The sequence below is a fragment of the Ovis canadensis genome, chromosome 22 (assembly GCF_042477335.2).
Source record: "Ovis canadensis isolate MfBH-ARS-UI-01 breed Bighorn chromosome 22, ARS-UI_OviCan_v2, whole genome shotgun sequence".
Classification (NCBI taxonomy): Eukaryota; Metazoa; Chordata; class Mammalia; order Artiodactyla; family Bovidae; genus Ovis; species Ovis canadensis.
The window spans coordinates 36,511,834-36,530,295 of NC_091266.1; the positions used below are offsets into that span (position 1 = coordinate 36,511,834).

General features: G+C 38.3%; 1 protein-coding gene across 1 annotated transcript in view; it reads right to left on the minus strand.

Moving 5' to 3' along the window:
- Positions 1-853: 853 nt before the first annotated feature.
- The window catches only part of ERLIN1 (ER lipid raft associated 1), a 39,664-nt gene continuing 22,055 nt past the window's right edge, over positions 854-18,462 (minus strand). Inside the window, exons 8-12 of the mRNA XM_069567234.1 lie at positions 16,830-16,888; positions 14,423-14,514; positions 5,525-5,614; positions 4,564-4,643; positions 854-3,120 (exon numbers count right to left, since the gene is read on the minus strand). Of these exons, the coding sequence (XP_069423335.1) occupies positions 2,899-3,120; positions 4,564-4,643; positions 5,525-5,614; positions 14,423-14,514; positions 16,830-16,888 (543 nt within the window). The 3' untranslated portion in view covers positions 854-2,898. The remainder of the gene's footprint in view (positions 3,121-4,563; positions 4,644-5,524; positions 5,615-14,422; positions 14,515-16,829; positions 16,889-18,462) is intronic.

Consider the following 18,462-nt stretch of genomic DNA (forward strand, 5'->3'; position numbering starts at 1 on the left):
TATCCCAGGAAGAGCGTGGCCACAGTCTCTACACCCAGAGAGCTAAACATCTGTGAGAACAGGTAATGCGAGGTTATGTGGTTAAAAACAGGGCAATGCGGGGTCTGACCTGAGCAGGCAGTTCCAGGAGCTCTCTCTGAAGAAGTGAAGATGCTATAGGAGTTAACAAGGTTAGAGCTATAGGGAGAAAAAGTAGACCAGGTGGATGGAATAATACATGCAAAGAGACAGAAGGTACAAGCACCTGGGCTGGAGAGCTCAGTGAGAGCAAATCCCAAAGAACCTTGCATGAAAACATCAGGGACTTAATCCCAAGGCAAGGAGAAGCCACAGCATCTCATTCACAAAATTCCTCCCCCACAGAGAGAGGAAGAAATCACTTATATCTAAATCACTTCATTCTAAGACTTACCAAAAGCCTACAGGATAATCAATTTGGATTCAATTTCCCTGGTTTGTAGCCACAGATGTGGGATAGCACGGGGTGGATCCCATAAAGTTACGATGCACAGTCTGTCTTTCCTCCACCTTCAGGATAATGCCCCTCCCCTCCTTAGCTCTTGGGCCGTCCCTGAGGGGCATGATGTGCCATCCTCCCCCACCCCTCCTCTGCTGCTGGCTGCATCTCACAAAGAATTGGAACATCCCTTGTTAAATTCCATGAGTCAGCAAAGAATGGAAACCCTGCTTTCAAAATTCTTACATGAGGTTTCTGGGAAGAGTGTAAGAAGAGAGTCTACAGTAAGATAAACTAATAAATAAACTGGCCCCTGAGCTGAAACAGGCAGGACAGCTTGAGGAGCAAGATAAGCAACAGAGAAGAATGGAGACACATGGGAAAAACACAAATCACTGATAGTAAAATAATTTTATTTAGTGTCTTTTTTTAAAAAGGTAGCATTTCACATAAAAATTTAGACTTCAAGATTACCAAAAGGAACATCCCTGAAGGGAGGACAGACTGAGAGCTCCAGTGAGCACAGGGAAGCACACTCCACGACGAGTTTAAACAAAAGTCCTTTCTCGAAAACTTCACAGTGCTACTTCCCTGTTCCTCAACTTTGCCACCAGGGCTTGTGACTTGTAAGAAAACCCACATCCACCACTTTGGGGCAACAGCTTTTAGCTCACAGGAATGGGAAACATCTCTAGGAATGAAAGCACAAAGGTCAATGATCCAGACTTCCCACAGCAATCATTATTTATACGCAGCAACATATGACAGTTTATTATATAGTGCCAAAGACCTTTTAAAGAGGGCTAGAGAACACAAAACTCATTCATAAAGAGAATGTATATAATTAGATGAGCAAAAACCAAAATCCTTTCCATATTACGAATGCCTTTATAGGATAAGGCCTAGGGAAAAGACCCTGAATCTGGATTCCTTTCCCACATTAAGTGTTTGGCACAACCCACAGGCTGTCGTGAGACTGATAGTTAGCTTAAAGGTTTCTGGAAGTGGTCCCATGAATTTTCTGTCTGGCTTGAATGTAGCGTACATAAAAGGTGTCTTAAAACTGCATAAACTCTGGCCTAATTACAGGGCACACTGATTCAGGAAACTTAATCTTAAGGTAAAAAAGGTCCAGATGAAACAGATCTCCCATAGCCACAGGCTAACTCTTACCAGCATCCCATGGAAATTTAAATCCACTGGCTGCCCAGGAAGTCACTGGAATAATCCTGATCTCCTAGGTGAGGTAAAAGCTGGGGAACGACTTCGATTTTAGCATCTCTGGGCCAGGAGGGACGGAGACAAAGATGACCAAGGATGCTTTCTGGGTTACTCCTTGTTCCACCCTATGTGGAGTCCTAAACAACTTCAGAAGGAGAATCTGTGGGCTAGTAACCATGGCAGCCCCAGGATTTGACCTTTAGGCAGAGGTACTGGGGCAAATGAAAGCACCCCAAATCCAGTTTTAAAAATAAAAACTTCCTGCAGTTATGATACAATACTGTGCAGTGAACAGCTAGGAACTGGATACTGCTCCTATTTCTGGTTAAAGTCTTTGTTCCACTCTTGGTCAGAGCTGAGAGGTGACATATAAGGAGTTGTCTGTGGCTAAAAACCAGGCACCTTGTCACATATGGCCTGAGACAGTGACACAGACATCCATCACCTAATGGAGGAGAATGCATATCTCCCAGAGCTTTGGTTCAAAGCAAAGGTTTCATCTCACCCCAAACTTCAAACCAAGCTCTATCTCTGAGCTTACTAAAGCAATAAACTAATGATTAGGAATCTCTCTGAAGAATCTCTGATTGGGTGGCATGGTGCACGACCCAGCAGGCCACCATCTTGACTACAGGAAATCAAACAGGTGAGAATCTTATCAAGTAAATGGTTGCTCAAGCAGAAGATCATTTCCTGAAGAACTTCTGTGGACTAGATGCTAATCACAGGGATGAATGCCAGGACTGGACCCCAAAGAGAGAGCCTGGGTCCCGAAGCAATCAGTCTTCATTACACTTACCACATTATGGCCATCTTCTCTCTGGCCTCCAATCCCTTGAATGGCTGAACACACATTTCCCCAGGGACCAATGTAAACATTATTCAATAGATTTCAGCTTAGTAAAACACAGCTTATTATATATCTAGTGTTTAACATTCCAGTGCAGGCAGTATCTTAGCATCAGACTTTCTCTCATTCATGAGTACCAGTTTAGAAAGGAACACACTCAGGATAGTTGATAAAACTGCAGCTGAAAAGACCATCTGGGTGCAGACAGCTAGTTCTATCCTGCAATCAGCTGATAAATCAGGACGACCGCAGGAGAGGCAGAGCAGACAGAGCATGAGTTCTCTGTAAGTCTGAAGAGTTGTATAACCATTGTTCCCACTTAACCCCTTGGGCCAGATCTTGATACTGGAGAACATTTCCGTCTGTTGCATCAACCTGTATTCTCCTTGTTTTGGATGGGGCTCTCTCCAGAGGGTTCAAGAGCCTCCTTAGAGGGGAGAGAACCTTTTCTTTCAGTCCTAACATCTGAATATTTCCAAGCACAAGAGGAGTCCACGAACATGCTAGGGATGCTGTTGCCAAAGTAGATCTTACTGTTAGAAGCAATGGCCTGGTACCTTTTGAGCTCCAGATATTCCGGGGTCAGTTTGTGCTGTGAGAGGCAAAAAGAGCACAGGCATCAGGACACTTTGGTGCAATATTCCTCTCTCTCTTTCCTAACACAGATTTTCCCGATTGCTCTCCTGAATATCATTCCTCAACTCTGAATCATTACCAATGACCCTTTCTCATTTTGAAGTGTGGCTATCACATCAACAGCATTTTTCACAATGACACAAACTACTGCCCCTTTCAGCCTAAGGCTGACCTCAACGACAAAGTCTTGATACTTGTGTCTGGCCAGCTCTTCCCAAGACAGATTTGGATCACTGGTTTGGAAACTGAAATTTCTCATCTTGCCTTCATCTTGACCAAATTCTATTCTGTTTCTATAGAGCTGCAACCTCCAATCTAATATATTAAGTTTATTTCTAAATTTATATGGATTTCAAAGTACTAACAACTCTGTTCTGACAACCTATCATATCTTAAAATTTCTTCTGAACAGAGACTATGTTGTTCCTTTCTAAAGAGAAAAAGTTGAAGCCCTGTCTACACTTTAAATCTTGATTCTAACCCTTCAAACTGCATCGTACACTTTAACAACCCCCTTCTCAGCTTTTTCTCTGTCCCACTCTACTGTATAATTAATACTTTCTAGACCTTGGTCATATTCTTTCCTTTTGAGACTACTAGCAGTTCTAGCTGACTTTTAATTAAATAAATCCTACTAACAGGTCTGTCCTTTCTAGATATAAACTCACCCCAGTCTCTATACAAAAACTGTTTAACCCATATATCACCAACCTCCCTTCTCAAGATACACATATGAAATTTCTCATGACTATAGCATTTTTTAAATCCAACAAACAAGCATTACTCAATTAGGGGGATTTGGAAATATGTGTGTGTGTGTGCGCGCACCGTGTGTATTGTTAAAATAACTGGTGAGCAAAAGTGATAGTTTAGTAGGAAAGGGCCAGCAAAGCAAAATATACCATAATGTATAAGACAAGTCTTCAACAATGAAAAAGCATCTCACCCCAAAATGCTAAGAATTCGTCTGATGAGAAACGCTGCTTTGAACAAGCTCAGCATTTACCCCCCAGGGCTACCTTATCGGAGGGCAATTTTAAATGAACTTTACTCTTCTCCTGTCACTCTTGTCATTTCAGGAGAAGACCTTTAACTTTCCTGATTACTGAGCTCTTATTCAGCAGTACAAATGAATGAATTTATGGCACTTAACCTGGGTTTATATATCTGCTTGCCTTTTTCCTAGTTCCTCACTTTTATAAGGAACCATACAAAGTTCTCTTCTCATAGAATGTGCATTATATGCCTTTGGAAGTGAATGGCTGATTCTAGAGGCTGTGGTAGTAACCATCCTTTCTTGACACTGGATAAAATCGCCTCTATCATGTTAGAACTCTCCACAAGGGAAAGGAAATACCCAAACTCTATTACTAGGACAGTGGCACAGAGAGCCAGTCACCTTGTTTGAGGTGGCGTATTTGTGTGCGGCATAATACTCAGCATCTGCTTTCGCCTTCTCTCGGGCCAGAAATGCAGCATCTAGTAAGCAAAACAGTCAGGGTGTTTAAAACAAAGCAAAGATGCAACCCATTTCCTCAGCTCTGGGCGAGAGTTCACACTCTATCTGAAGCATAAACCCATTTATCCACTGCCTGATATTACAATCATTTACTTTACTTCTAAGGCATGTAACAGTGTTGGCAGTTTTCAAATCCCAGTCCCCAGACAGCTCCTTCTCAAAGGTGGGATACTCTTGACAATGTCAAGTTAAATAACTCAGTTCATCTGAACCCACTTCATTTTCAACTTGAAGCTGTTCCTTCTTTCCACCACCCCTCATCACTCAAAGCCTCATACCCCACCCAGGCTCTAGGCGTTAACTAAATAAGTTCAGACATGAGCACCTGGCTCTATTTATTGCACTGTCTCCATCCCCTTCAAACTGGATCCAGAATCAGTTAATGCAGAATGACAGGAAGCAGCATCATATAAGCAAAAGAGGCTGAATATTTCACCTTTAAGACTGAACTAAGAACATCGATTTCTCACTATGTGTAATCAAGAGTTTAGAAGATAAAAACTGGGGCTTCTTTTTTTCCCAACTAATTGTCTGGTTATTTTTTTGGTTGACAAGCCAAAGAAAAGAAACTGGTGGTATATTCTTTAAAACTGATTACTTTACCTGAGAACAAATAAATCCTAATTTAACAATGGAAAATAAAAGGTTGAGTTTACCATAGTTACAAACCAAAGAACTAAATATGCAATGGCAATTTAAAAAATATTTGTCTAGACTATTAAACTAGCTACTTCCTCCAGACCAGATTATTCTCTCTATGGCCCACCCATCATAACCCAGACCCAGTCCCTGAGACAGCGAAGCAGTTCAGGATGGTCAGTTTCTTTTCTCCCTGTGGTACCTTCAATTTCAGAAATGCGCTTTTCGGTTTCTTTCTCCATCACCTTCTGCTGAAACCGAATTTTTGCCACTTGTGCAATCTTCTCTGCTTCTATAATTATATACAAAACAAGATACCTTCAAAAACATTTCTCTAGTTCCAGAGCTACTTAGAAAACAGCAGCACATAGCTTACATTTAATTATATAACACTTTATAGCCTAATTGTTTCACTGTTTTATCTATCCAAACTATAAACAACTCATCAGAAAAAAGGAAATTTATTTCCTACTTCACTGTTTTATTTGGACAGTGTTTGTTTTGTGGGAAGGAGGAATACAAAACGTAACAGTTTCAGTCCTTCATGGGATTAAATGGCAGTGATCCACAAGCTAATGGGGAAAACAAGATACTTCATGAAAGTACTCAAAACAAAAACAGAGCAACACAAGTGTATGGCAACACAGGACATTTATATATTGTGGCAGGAGAAAGAACAAATGTGGAAGATAAGCCAAGGAAGGTCATCTAGAAGAAATCTTAAAAGAAAATAATACAGAGAACTTAAGAGGACCTGGCAGAAAGTGTAAATGAAAACAAGAAGAAACGAATTAGCAAGTCACAGTGAAGAGGTGATAAAAGAGCCAGTTGACAAGAGAAGATAACACAAAGACTACAGAGAGGGCTAAGAGACCCCTGTTTTGAGTGAAAGGCTAAGGACTTTAGCTTTAATATATACTCAAGATCAACTGTTAAGTAACTATCAGGGAAATGATGTCATGAAGAGTTACCAGACAAGTATTCTGACTGCTATAGACATAAAGAGAAAAAGCAGGGTAATTCATCTGAGCATGTGAAAATGTGCTGGCAGTGAACAAGGTAGCTGCAGCAGGCAATTACAGGCAGGGAAAACAAAACATCCTTAGGAACTCTCTGGTCTAACTAAAGGATCCAGAACCAGGGAAGAAAGACTCTAATTTTATACTTTCAATATAACCACTACAATTCTTGAAGAACATTCTCATTTCTCCTTTTCAGTCAAAGAAGTTGAGTATTTTAACACATCTTCTCTTTGGCCTCTGGAGGAAGCGCATAATGGCAAGAACACTTCCAAGTGGTTTCTTCTTTCCAAAAGGCAGGATCCTTTACGAACTACTTCAAGGCATACTTTCCTATATCCCCAACAGCATAAACTCTATCATTATACCATCCTAAAAACAGACTATGTTCAGCTGGGCTAAAAATTTAGCAATAAGCAGAAACTCAATAAAATTCAAATAAAAGGTGAGGAGTCTATAGCCTGCAGCCAGAACCCAGAGAATGGGGTCTTAACATGGGGAAATGATGCAGTAATTCCATTTCACACTGTTCTCTGACATGTGGGCATGAACCACCAAACAGCATGACCAGACCCCTAGTTAAGAAAACTGGCGGATCAGGCTAATGAGAAACCCTTCAGCTATCAACATCTTAAAATGCGAGATAAAACAGAACAAAATTGTTTCCTAATGTGTAACTGAGATCTTCAAGAGACACAAGGAAAGGGAGCGCTCACAGCCTGTACGAGCGCAGCCCTGGGAGTGGATATTAGACAAGCAAGAGGGCGGGCCTTGGGTTACTGCCCATGCAGGGCTGGGAGATGACATCTTGAGATGGTAAAACTAAAATCCCCATATAAAACCCAAGACCTTCTAAAGGGCTCCAACTCCAGTGAAACTATAACACTCTACCTTCCGTCCCAGTGACGTATCGCAGTGAAATTAGAGACAACCCCAAGATAGAAAATTCTTAAAAGTAAAGCAAGGAGAAGAGGCCAAACAAAACCAAAATATTACTGCCAAAGTTACATAGAAAAGGAAGCTGAGTTGGGCTTAGAACTATAGGTTAAATTACCATTCAAGAATGAAGTAAAACTATTTCAGACCACAGAAGACTGAGTAAGTTTTCCATTTCTCAGCCTTCACTGAAAAAAAGCTAGCAGAAAAAAAGAAATGAATTGCCAGAAGCAATGGAGAGGAAAAAAATTACATAATACATTTAAATAAAAATAAAATATTTTACTGTAAGAATCGATGATAATAATTAAAGGGGGAATGAAAACAACACAAACTAAAATATCAGGCAACAATAATATGTAAAATTGGAGGACAGTGATAGAGCTAAAGCATCCTAAGGTAATATTCAAGAAGAGTATGAAAAGAATGATTAAATCTAGAGTCTCTCAAGTCAGGTCTGCTTGTAGCATTTTACAGGCAATGCCTAGTTATACATTCAAGAAATAGAACATAAAACTTCCAATCAAGTCAAAGGAGGAAAAGAATAAAGAAAAGATAATCAATTCAATATCAGTCAAAAAAGGGGGGGAAAGAAGCATGGTAAATGGCACAAAATTAAATGATAAAACAAGTCCAAATATAGCAGTAACCACAATAAATATAAAAAGACTAAACTCACCAGTTAAAAGACAGATTCTCACATTGGATAAGATAACAAAATCCAGCTATATGCTGTTTACAAGAGACACACCTAAAACATAATGACATAGAAAAGTTGAAAGTAAAAGGATGTGAAAATATACATCAAGAAAATAGCTAACCAAGAAAAATCTGTCATATTATCATCAGACAAAATAGACCTTAAGCCAACAAGCATGGCTGGTTATAAAGGAGGGTTATTACATAACAGCGCCAATTCTCCAGAGATGTAATAATGCAGTTCTGAAACTGAACACTTTTAAAGATATAGCCCTAGGTTACATAAAGAAAAAATTACAAGTCAACAAATGCATGGTCATAGTGGGAGATTTTAACACACCATCTCAGTAACTGATAGCTCAAGAGGACAAAAGCTAGAAGAGCACACAAGATGCGAACAATGCAGTTCATAATCCTGACATGATGCATATACAGAGAAACCTGCACCCAACAAACAGCGAACAGACATTCAGTCTCTTCGAGCACACACAGAACATCTACCAAAAAGGGACCATGTACTTGATAGTCCACAAAACAAACTTCAACAAATACTTAGGAATCCATATAACAGGTCATGTTTTCTGATTACAATGCAGAAATCAACAATAAAAAAAGTAGCCTCCGGAGAATTCACTCAATTAGAAATTGAAAATATACTATTAATAATTCATGAGTCAAAGCAGAAATAATGGAAATTAAAAACAAAGCAAAAATCAAACACAAATAAATTAAATTACATTCAAAACTGGTGAGATGTACCTAAAAGCAGAACTTGGAAGAAAATGTCTAATTTTACACTTTTCCATTAGAAAAGATGAAAACCTAAAGAATTAAGTCACTCAAGAAATTAGAAAAGAACCAATAAGTAAACTCTAGGTAGAAAATTTTAAAAATAAGTGTAAATAATAATTTAAAAGAAAGTAACAAAAGAATTAACCAAATCAACATCTAGTTCTCTGAAAAGATAAAAAAAGCCAATCTCTGATCCAGCAAAACAGAAGGCACAAATAAACAATACCAGGAAATGACAAGGGGCAAACAGACTTAGCAGAGGGTTTATTTTTAAAAAATCATGAGAACTTTACAGATTTATGCCCTCAAATTTGAAATAGCAGATAAAAACATAACTACCAAAATTGACTTAAAAAAGAAACTAACACCTTATACAATACAGAAATTAAATCTGCAGATTAAATGCTGCAATAAAAATCAAATGAGCATACAAAAAAGCACAAACTCCACTTTACCAAGATGGTTTTTCTAACTGAGTTCCAGCAAATCTACAAAGAGGAGATAATATATATTTTATACAAAATGCTCAGAACATGGAAAAAAGAATGCCCTCTAACTCATTTTGAGGCTAGTGTAACCAGGATACAACAAACATACAAAAACAAACAACACCCCCCAAAATCCTAAGAATAAGAAAATAAGAAAAAAAAAAGCAGCTGACCATTTATGAAAATAAAAGTAAAAAAATAAAAGAAATTAAAGCAAGTCATATAAAATGTATTAGAGTAAATTAACCACCTACTTTATGAGCAAATGAATTTATCCCATGAAGACAAAATAACTTTTAAGAGAAAATATATTAATATAATCATCATATTAACTGCTTTAAAAAGAAAAACTATATGGTCATCTTAACAGATTTAGAAAAAAACTAAAAGTTTTAGCAGTCGTTCATGATAAAAACCCTTGGCAAGCAAGAAACAGAAGGAAACTTCATCAACCAATACAAGTTAAGTATAGCAAACATCACTGGGACTGTGTTTTTAAAGTTAGAACAAGACAAGAATACCTGTTTACCATCTTTCTTTTCAGCACTGTACTGCAAGTCATAGCCTAAAGTAGTTAAGAACTAAAAAGTGCAGAGTACAGCGAAAAAACCAGAACTGTCCTGACTGAAGACAATATGATTACCTGAGAAATCCAGGAGAATATTACAAACAACAGCATTTTCAGGAAGACTGCTAAATGAAAAAATCAACAGCATACCAACAGAAGTAAAAAGTTAAACAATGTGTCTTGAAAAAAAAAGCCTATCTGTACTAGCAAAGTATTTGAGGAATATATAGAAATAAGTCTCTAACAAAGAGTGTGTAGGAACTAGGAAGAGAAGATTATGATACCTTTAAAGGTCATTCTTTCATTTTTCATTCTCATAAATGGAGAAATGCAATAGATTTATAAAATTCAATATCATAAATACTATGATTCTCTTCAAACTGATATACCATATACAAGTAATGTGACTACAATAAAAACTCAACAGTATTTTACAGAACTTGAGCTGGTTCTAAAATTTACATGGAGGAATTAGGGCTTAGAATAGTCCAATACAATTTTAGAAATAGGAACAGTTAAGAGGAATAGTGAAGAAACAGACTTGCTCTATCCGATAGCAAGACTTAAAATAAAAGCTATAGTAATTAAAGCAAGGTATTACTGGAAAACGAAAGACAAAGAAATTGAAAGAAAACAGAAACCCAAGCAACAAAACAAATTATATATAGGATCATCTTATATGACAGATGTGGCATCAGAAATAAATAAAGGGAATAAGGAACTACTCAGTAGTCTAAGATAGTTTGCCATTTGAAAAAGGTTAAACGGATTAGATTTGATAGTGCCTGAAGAACTAGGGACAGAGGTTTGTGACATTGTACAGGAGGCAGTGATCAAGACCATCCCTAAGAAAAAGAAATGCAAAAAGGACAAATGGTTGTCTGAGGAGGCCTTACAAATAGCTGAGAAAAGAAGAGAAGTTAAAGACAAAGGAGAAAATGAAAGATAACCCATTTGAATGCAGAGTTCCAAAGAACAGCAGGGAGAGATAAGAAAGTCTTCCTCAGTGATCAATGCAAAGAAATAGAGGAAAACAATAGGATGGGAAAGACTAGAGATCTCTTCAAGAAAATTAGAGATACCAAAGGAACACTTCATGCAAAGATGGGTATAATAAAGGACAGAAATGGTATGGACCTAACAGAAGCAGAAGATATTAAGAAGAGACTATACAAAAGATATACAGAAGAACTATACAAAAAAGATCTTCATGACCCAGATAATCACGATGGTGTGATCACTCACCTAGTCCTAAGTCAAGCGGGCCTTGGGGAAGCATCACTACGAACAAAGCTAGCGGAGGTGATGGAATTTCAGTTGAACTATTTCAAATCCTAAAAGATGATGCTGTTAAAGTGTCACACTCAATATGCCAACAAATTTGGAAAACTCAGCAGTGGCCAGAGGACTGGAAAAGGTCAGTTTTCATTCCAATCCCAAAGAAAGGTAATGCCAAAGAATGTTCGAACTACTGCACAATTGCACTCATCTCACATGCTAGCAAAGGAATGCTCAAAATTCTCCAAGTGAGGCTCCAACAGTACGTGAACCGAGAATTTTCAGATGTTAAAGCTCGATTTTGAAAAGGCAGAGGAACCAAAGATCAAATTGCCAACATCCATTGGATCATCAAAAAAGCAAAAGAGTTTTAGAAAAACATCTACTTCTGCTTTATTGACTATGCTAGAGCCTTTGACTGTGTGGATCACAACCAACTGTAGGAAAAAAGAGACAGAACTACCAGACCACCTACCTGCCTCCTGAGAAATCTGTATGCAGGTCAAGAAGCAACAATTAGAACCGGACATGGAACAAAGGACTGGTTCCAAATTGGGAAAGGAGTACGTCAAGGCTGTATATTGTCACCCTGCTTATTTAACTCATATACAGAGTACATCATGTGAAATGCTGGGCTTGGATGAAGCACAAGCTGGAATCAATATTGCCAGTAGAAATATCAATAACCTCAGATATGCAGATGACACCACCATTATGGCTGAAAGCGAAGAGGAACGGAAGAGCCTCTTGATGAAAGTGAAAGAGGAGAGTGAAAAAGTTGGCTTAAAACTCAACATTCAAAAAACGAAGATCATGGCATCTGGTCCCATCACTTCATGGCAAATAGATGCGAAAACAATGGAAACAGTGACAGACTTTATTTTCTTGGACTCCAAAATCACTGGAGATGATGACTGCAGCCATGAAATCAAAAGACTTGGAAGAAAAGTTATTTTCTTGCTTGCTCCTTGGAAGAAAGTTATTACCTAGGCAGCATATTAAAAAGCAGAGACATTACTTTGCTAACAAAGGTCTGTCTAATCAAAGCTATGGTTCTTCCAGTAGTTGTGTATGGATATGAGAGTTGGACCATAAAGAAAGCTGAGTGCCAAAGAATTGACGCTTTTGAACTGTGGTGCTGGAGAAGACGCTTGAGAGTTCATTGGAACTCTAAATTCTAAAGGAAATCAGTCCTGAATATTTATTCGAAGGACTGATGCTGAAGCTCCAATACTTTGGTCACCTGATGCGAAGAACTGACTCCTGAGAAAAGACCCTGATGCTGGGAAACAGTGAAGGCAGGAGGAGAAGGGGACAACAGAGGATGAGATGGTTGGATAGCATCACTGACTTGATGGACATGAGTCTGATCAATCGCTGGGAGCTGGTGATGGACAGGGAAGCCTCTCTTGCTGCAGTTCATTGGGTTGCAAAGGGGCAGATTCACTGAGCGACTGAACTGAACTAAAACTGAATTTCTATATCACACTAAACATTAAAATACATTGCAGATGAGCTCAAGATCTATATATGAGAAGAAAAACTTTATAACTTTTAGAACAAAATTATTATTTTGGGTTGGGGAAAGAATTCTTAAACAAGATAGGAAAAGCACAAACTGGAAAGGAAAAGATCGATGACTCTCATTACATGAAAATGAAATATATATGTATGTCAAAGACATCATAAAGTTCAAAGACATGCCATAAATTGAGAGAAGATATTTGTAATGTATAAACCTGGGAAGGGACTAGTATCTAGAAGATACAAACAATTTTTACAAATCAGTTTTGAAAAGTAATCAAATAATGGCCAAAGACTTTAATAGGCAATTACACATCAAAAAAAGGGAAAGGTGAATGTCCCATAAAGCAATACTCAACTTCACCAGTAACCGAGGAAACTCATCAAAACTGTGTGGTTTCATGTCTATCATCAAAATGGCATAAATTTTTAAAAATCTGGTAACTCCATGGGTAGAGGAGGATGTGTGGAAATAAGAACTGAATGAGGCAGCAAAGAAACGGAAACTCAAACACTACTGAAGAAAGGGTATAACAGAGGAGTCACTTTGAAGAGCAACTTGGCAGTGTTTTTGTAACCTGAAGATGTGTGTACCCTATGACTCAGCAATTCTACTTTGAGATACGTATTCTAGAGCAGTGCTTCTCAAACCAGCTGTGGGAAAGAATTTTTTGTATTTTAATATTAATAAAATGTAATAGGGCACTGACCCACACCACATGTTAAGTAGCACTCCTCTAAAAAACTCTTGCATGTGTGCACAGAGAGATATGGATAATGGTATTGCTGCAGAACAGTCTGTAATAAGGAAAAACAAAATCTAGCTCTTCATTAGTAATCCATCAAATGAGGATCACTCACAGAATGAAATGTATACACGGCAATTAAAAAAGAATCTAGATCTATACGTATCAATATGAATAAATCTCAGTGTTAGTAAAAAAAAAAAAAAAAGGGAAGTTGTAAATAAAAGGTGGAGTTTGATACCACTTCTGTAGTAAAACAATTCTGCGAATTGTTACATACATAAAGTAATATGGACAGAAAAGATTTATGTCAACTTCAGAACAGAAGGTACTCTGAGAAGACAGGTCAAGAAATAAGACCAGGGAGTGGTACAAAGGGAGGCTTCATATAACATTTTCCTAAAAGAAAATGCAATCTGAAAGAAACATGGCAAAACGTCAAGCCTTCATTATATTGTTCTCTGTATATTCCTATATATCCGAACTATTTTAATTTAAAATAAACTTTCAGCAAACCAAGGAATAAACAAGTGAGAACCTAAGGTAGCAGGTGACTAACAGTCTGCTGGGGTTTTAGGGAAGCCCCTGTGACTTAAAATTAGCTATAAGCAACCCTGGTGTACTTCCAGAGATGGTAATATCGATCCATGCAGATAAAACTAGGTTGCATGTCAACAGTAAAGATGCATACTATAATCCTGAGCTTTGGCAAAAAAAAAACCCTTATTCTGAATCTGTGTACACAAAACCCCTATTCCACCAGAGGCTATAACTGTTCCCAAACCCTATCCACTGTCCCTGTCCTCGAAAGACAACAGAGGGGGTCAACAACACAGTGGAGAGCCAAAGCACTTCATCAAGTACTGGCCTCATCTACGTTTAAAGGCTTTAGGACATCTGAACATACACAGGAATTTCCAGGATTCTCCATCATGTATGATGCAATCTTATTTGAGTCCCATCAATATCCAACATGAGGCTGACAAAGAACAGGACAAACTCACAGCACATGTACTTAGAGACTTCCATTTCAGAAAGAAATCCAAGTACCTATAACAGCCTTTTTCCTCTCTGTCTCAGCTTCTTTCTCCACAACCTTTTGTTTCTGTGCAGCTATAAGAAGTTTTGTCTTCTCAGCCTCCCTGTGGGGAAAAAAAATTATAAAAAATTAGTAATGATCTATAGTCATAGATAGTAATTCTGACACTACAGTGGTTCAGAGCATCATTTTCAATAAGAATTTTCTGACTCACTAAGGTAGGCAAGAGAGGTGTTATCTTATTTTACTGATTAATAAACCTGAGGTTGAAAGGTTAAATGATTTGTCCAAAGTCACCCGGAAATAGGAATCAAATTTAATATATTTCAGTCTGACATGTTCAGTTGCTCAGTCATGTCCAACACTTTCTGACCTCATGGACTGTAGCCTGCCAGACTCCTCTGTCCATGAAATTATCCTGGCAAGATTACTAGAATGGGTTGCCATTTCCTACTCTAGGGGATCTTCCCAGCTCAGGGATTGAATCTATGCTTCCTGTGTCTCCTGCAATGGCAGGCAGACTCTCTACCACTGAACCACCTGGGAAACCTGTAGGCTGACCTTTTCCACTAACTGTATCAAGAAAAGCCCTGTGATCTGGAAGTGTCTGGAGTATATAAATGCTTTCTTTGCTATTAGGCCTCCAGCTAAACTGGACCAACCAGCAAAAGGCACTAGCCTCTGGGAAGATGCAGCCCCTCAGGTGCATGGTTTGGCAAGCAGAAGGGGGCTGGATTTCAGGCCCTCTTCCAGCAGACACTCTCGTGTAGTGGCCCTACTTGTTGTACTGAAGATAGAACTAGATGGCAGTTCTTAATTAGGTGGTGAACTGGGGCTCAATATATGAAAGAACATTCTAAGAATTTGAGCTTCCTAATAATGGAAATAGGTGGTCCATCACTAAGCATGGACAAATGGCTACTAGGGGACTACATGGAAGGAAGGGTATTAAAAAAAAGATACCTATTAGGTGGGAGGTTAGACAGCATTATTCCAAGGTAGCCTTTAATTGTGGAATTCCAACAGTCTTTAAACTTAGGAAAGATCCAGAATCCAGACATTCCAATAGATTCCCCAAACATCACCCTTGCCAACCTCTCTCCTTTCCTCCTGTTAATACTGATAAAAGATATAAAATAATATTCTAGATACTATGAGTTATTTGAGGGCAGAGAACACATAGTATTCATCTTTCCATCACCAGAAGCTATTATATTTAAAGTCTAAGACATCCTGAGCCTTCAAGAAATTTTCTTCTTCTATAAATGGATCAGACCCATGATCTACTCAGTCTAGCACTCTGTGCTTTATAGTTTTAAAGGAGTTCTTTTCCTACAATAAAAAAAGGGAAAACAAAATTATGCATAGTGGAAGGTACAGACTTGGGAACAATAAGGACTCAGAAGTATATCACTCTATAAAGTACTATTATTACTTTTTGGATGCCCTGTATTTAACCATCTTTCGTATTCTTGACTTTTGCAAAGTTAGTTTTCTAGCATGTCATATTTTGCCTCTTAACCTATCTTCGAAGTTTCCTAAAGACTTTTAGGAAGACAGAATAATAATACCTTAGTTTCCTAAAGACTTCAGTTTCCTCTTTTCAGTACCTGTCATGATACCCATTGTCAGAATCTGGCTTTCTGGGCTGCGGACGTAAGCCCTTACATGGTTATATTTACTTGGGAAATCCAGATTCCGAAGGCTGACTTTTCTGTATCAAGGACTGTATCTCTCAGAAGTGTCTGATTTTACTAGTGAAACATCCTGTATACCACCCTACACTTGACTACACACACACAAAAACATTTTGACTACAATAGGTAGTCCTTTAAAAGGAATCTTCTAAAGCACTCAGAAACTAATTTCATGTCAAGCAAGTAATTTCTTCATTCCCAGTCAGCCCTGGACACATAAAAGAGAAGACTACCAGGAGTCAAGGCAGGCAAATTATAAAGATCAGATCTAATTTTAGATACACAATCACATACAATGGAAAAGCAAACTTGATACCAATGTGTTTATTCTTACCATTTATAACACAGTAACAAAATATAGGCACTCTCTTCAACCTTAACAGCTAGGACTCTTTCTCTCCTCTATTAATATTTAATTCAAGGTATTATTCACATCCAAATTATAGCTCCTTAGGCTTCCAACAACAGTTCTACAGCAAACTGCATCTTTAGCCACTGAAGTTGCTCCTGAAATGTCCATATATAAAGAGAAAACTAATAAGAGTCTAGTGGGAATTAAGACACCAGAATAGATAGTATTATTAGAATTAAAGTACAGAAGATAGACATATACTCCTCCCCAGTGTAATTATCTCAAACATAACTTTTTTCTCTAGACTGGCAAGATAAATATGTAGACAACCCAAAATAAAAATATTGAGATCCCATGCATATTACTCACATTAACTCAAAATTTCTTCTTATGGCTTCTGGGATTTTAGGTTTTGTAACACGCACAGCCTAAAAAATAAAAGTGAAAAAGCCAAAGTATATCTGAAAAATAAAATTAAAATCTTATACAAAAGAGTGCCTCAAATGAAACTAATATTAAATAGCTGTGACATAGCTGCCTACAAACACATGTAGGGATCCAGTAGAAAACCTATTTTTCCTGTCACCACACCAAAGTCAAAGATAAGCTGCTTCTTGTTTCCTTAAAAAAATGCTTGGCTAATGGATTTCAATCTGCCTCTTGAGAAACCTATATGCAGGTCAGAAAGCAACAAACTGGACATGGAACAACAGACTGGTTCCAAATAGGAAAAGGAGTACATCGAGGCTGTATATTGTCACCCTGCTTATTTAACTTATATGCAGAGTACATCATGAGAAACACTGGGCTGGAAGAAGCACAAGCTGGAATCAAGATTGCCAGGAGAAATATCAATAACCTCAGATATGCAGATGACACCACCCTTATGGCAGAAAGTGAAGAGGAACTAAAAAGCCTCTTGATGAAAGTGAAAGAGGAGAGTGAAAAAGTTGGCTTCAAGCTCAACATTCAGAAAACGAAGATTATGGCATCCGGTCCCATCACTTCATGGGAAATAGATGGGGAAACAGAGGAAACAGTGTCAGACTTTGTTTTTTTGGGCTCCAAGATCACTGCAGATGGTGACTGCAGCCATGAAACTGAAAGACGCTTACTCCTTGGAAGAAAAGTTATGACCAACCTAGATAGCATATTCAAAAGCAGAGACATTACTTTGCCAACAAAGGTCCATCTAGTTAAGGCTATGGTTTTTCCTGTGGTCATGTATGGATGTGGGAGTTGGACTGTGAAGAAAGCTGAGCACCGAAGAATTGATGCTTTCGGACTGTGGTGTTGGAGAAGACTCTTGAGAGTCCCTTGGACTGCAAGGAGATCCAACCAGTCCATCCTAAAGGAGATCAGCCCTGGGTGTTCTTTGGAAGGAATGATGCTAAAGCTGAAACTCTAGTACTTTGGCCACCTCATGCGAAGAGCTGACTCATTGGAAAAGACTCTGATGCTGGGAGGGATTGGGGGCAGGAAGAGAAGGGGACAACAGAGGATGAGATGGCTGGATGGCATCACCGACTCAATGGACGTGAGTTTGAGTGACCTCCGGGAGTTGGTGATGGACAGGGAGGCCTGGCGTGCTGCGATTCATGGGGTCACAAAGAGTCGGACACGACTGAGCAACTGAACTGAACTGAACTGAATGGATTTCCTCTATCCATTGAAGAAATAAATTTTTAGGGAAAAGATTCTTCCTTAAAAGACCTTTCACAAAGCTCTTAAATGGAATACTTTTGTTTCCTTTCAAACCTGAAAGTCAAAGAAACAGAAGAAAGGCAAAATTTCAAGATGTAAATTGTAACGTAAGAAATAGTCAAAACCAAAAACAAACCCTGGTGGGTATATGCAACTTAATATAGTGGAAAGTAAATGAATTTATCACTTCCTTAAACTGCAATCACTCAGTACTGATTACAAATAAATAGCTCAACACTGAGGAAAAACAAACACCAATTAATAATTAACAAACACCAATTAGCAGGTCACATTCCTT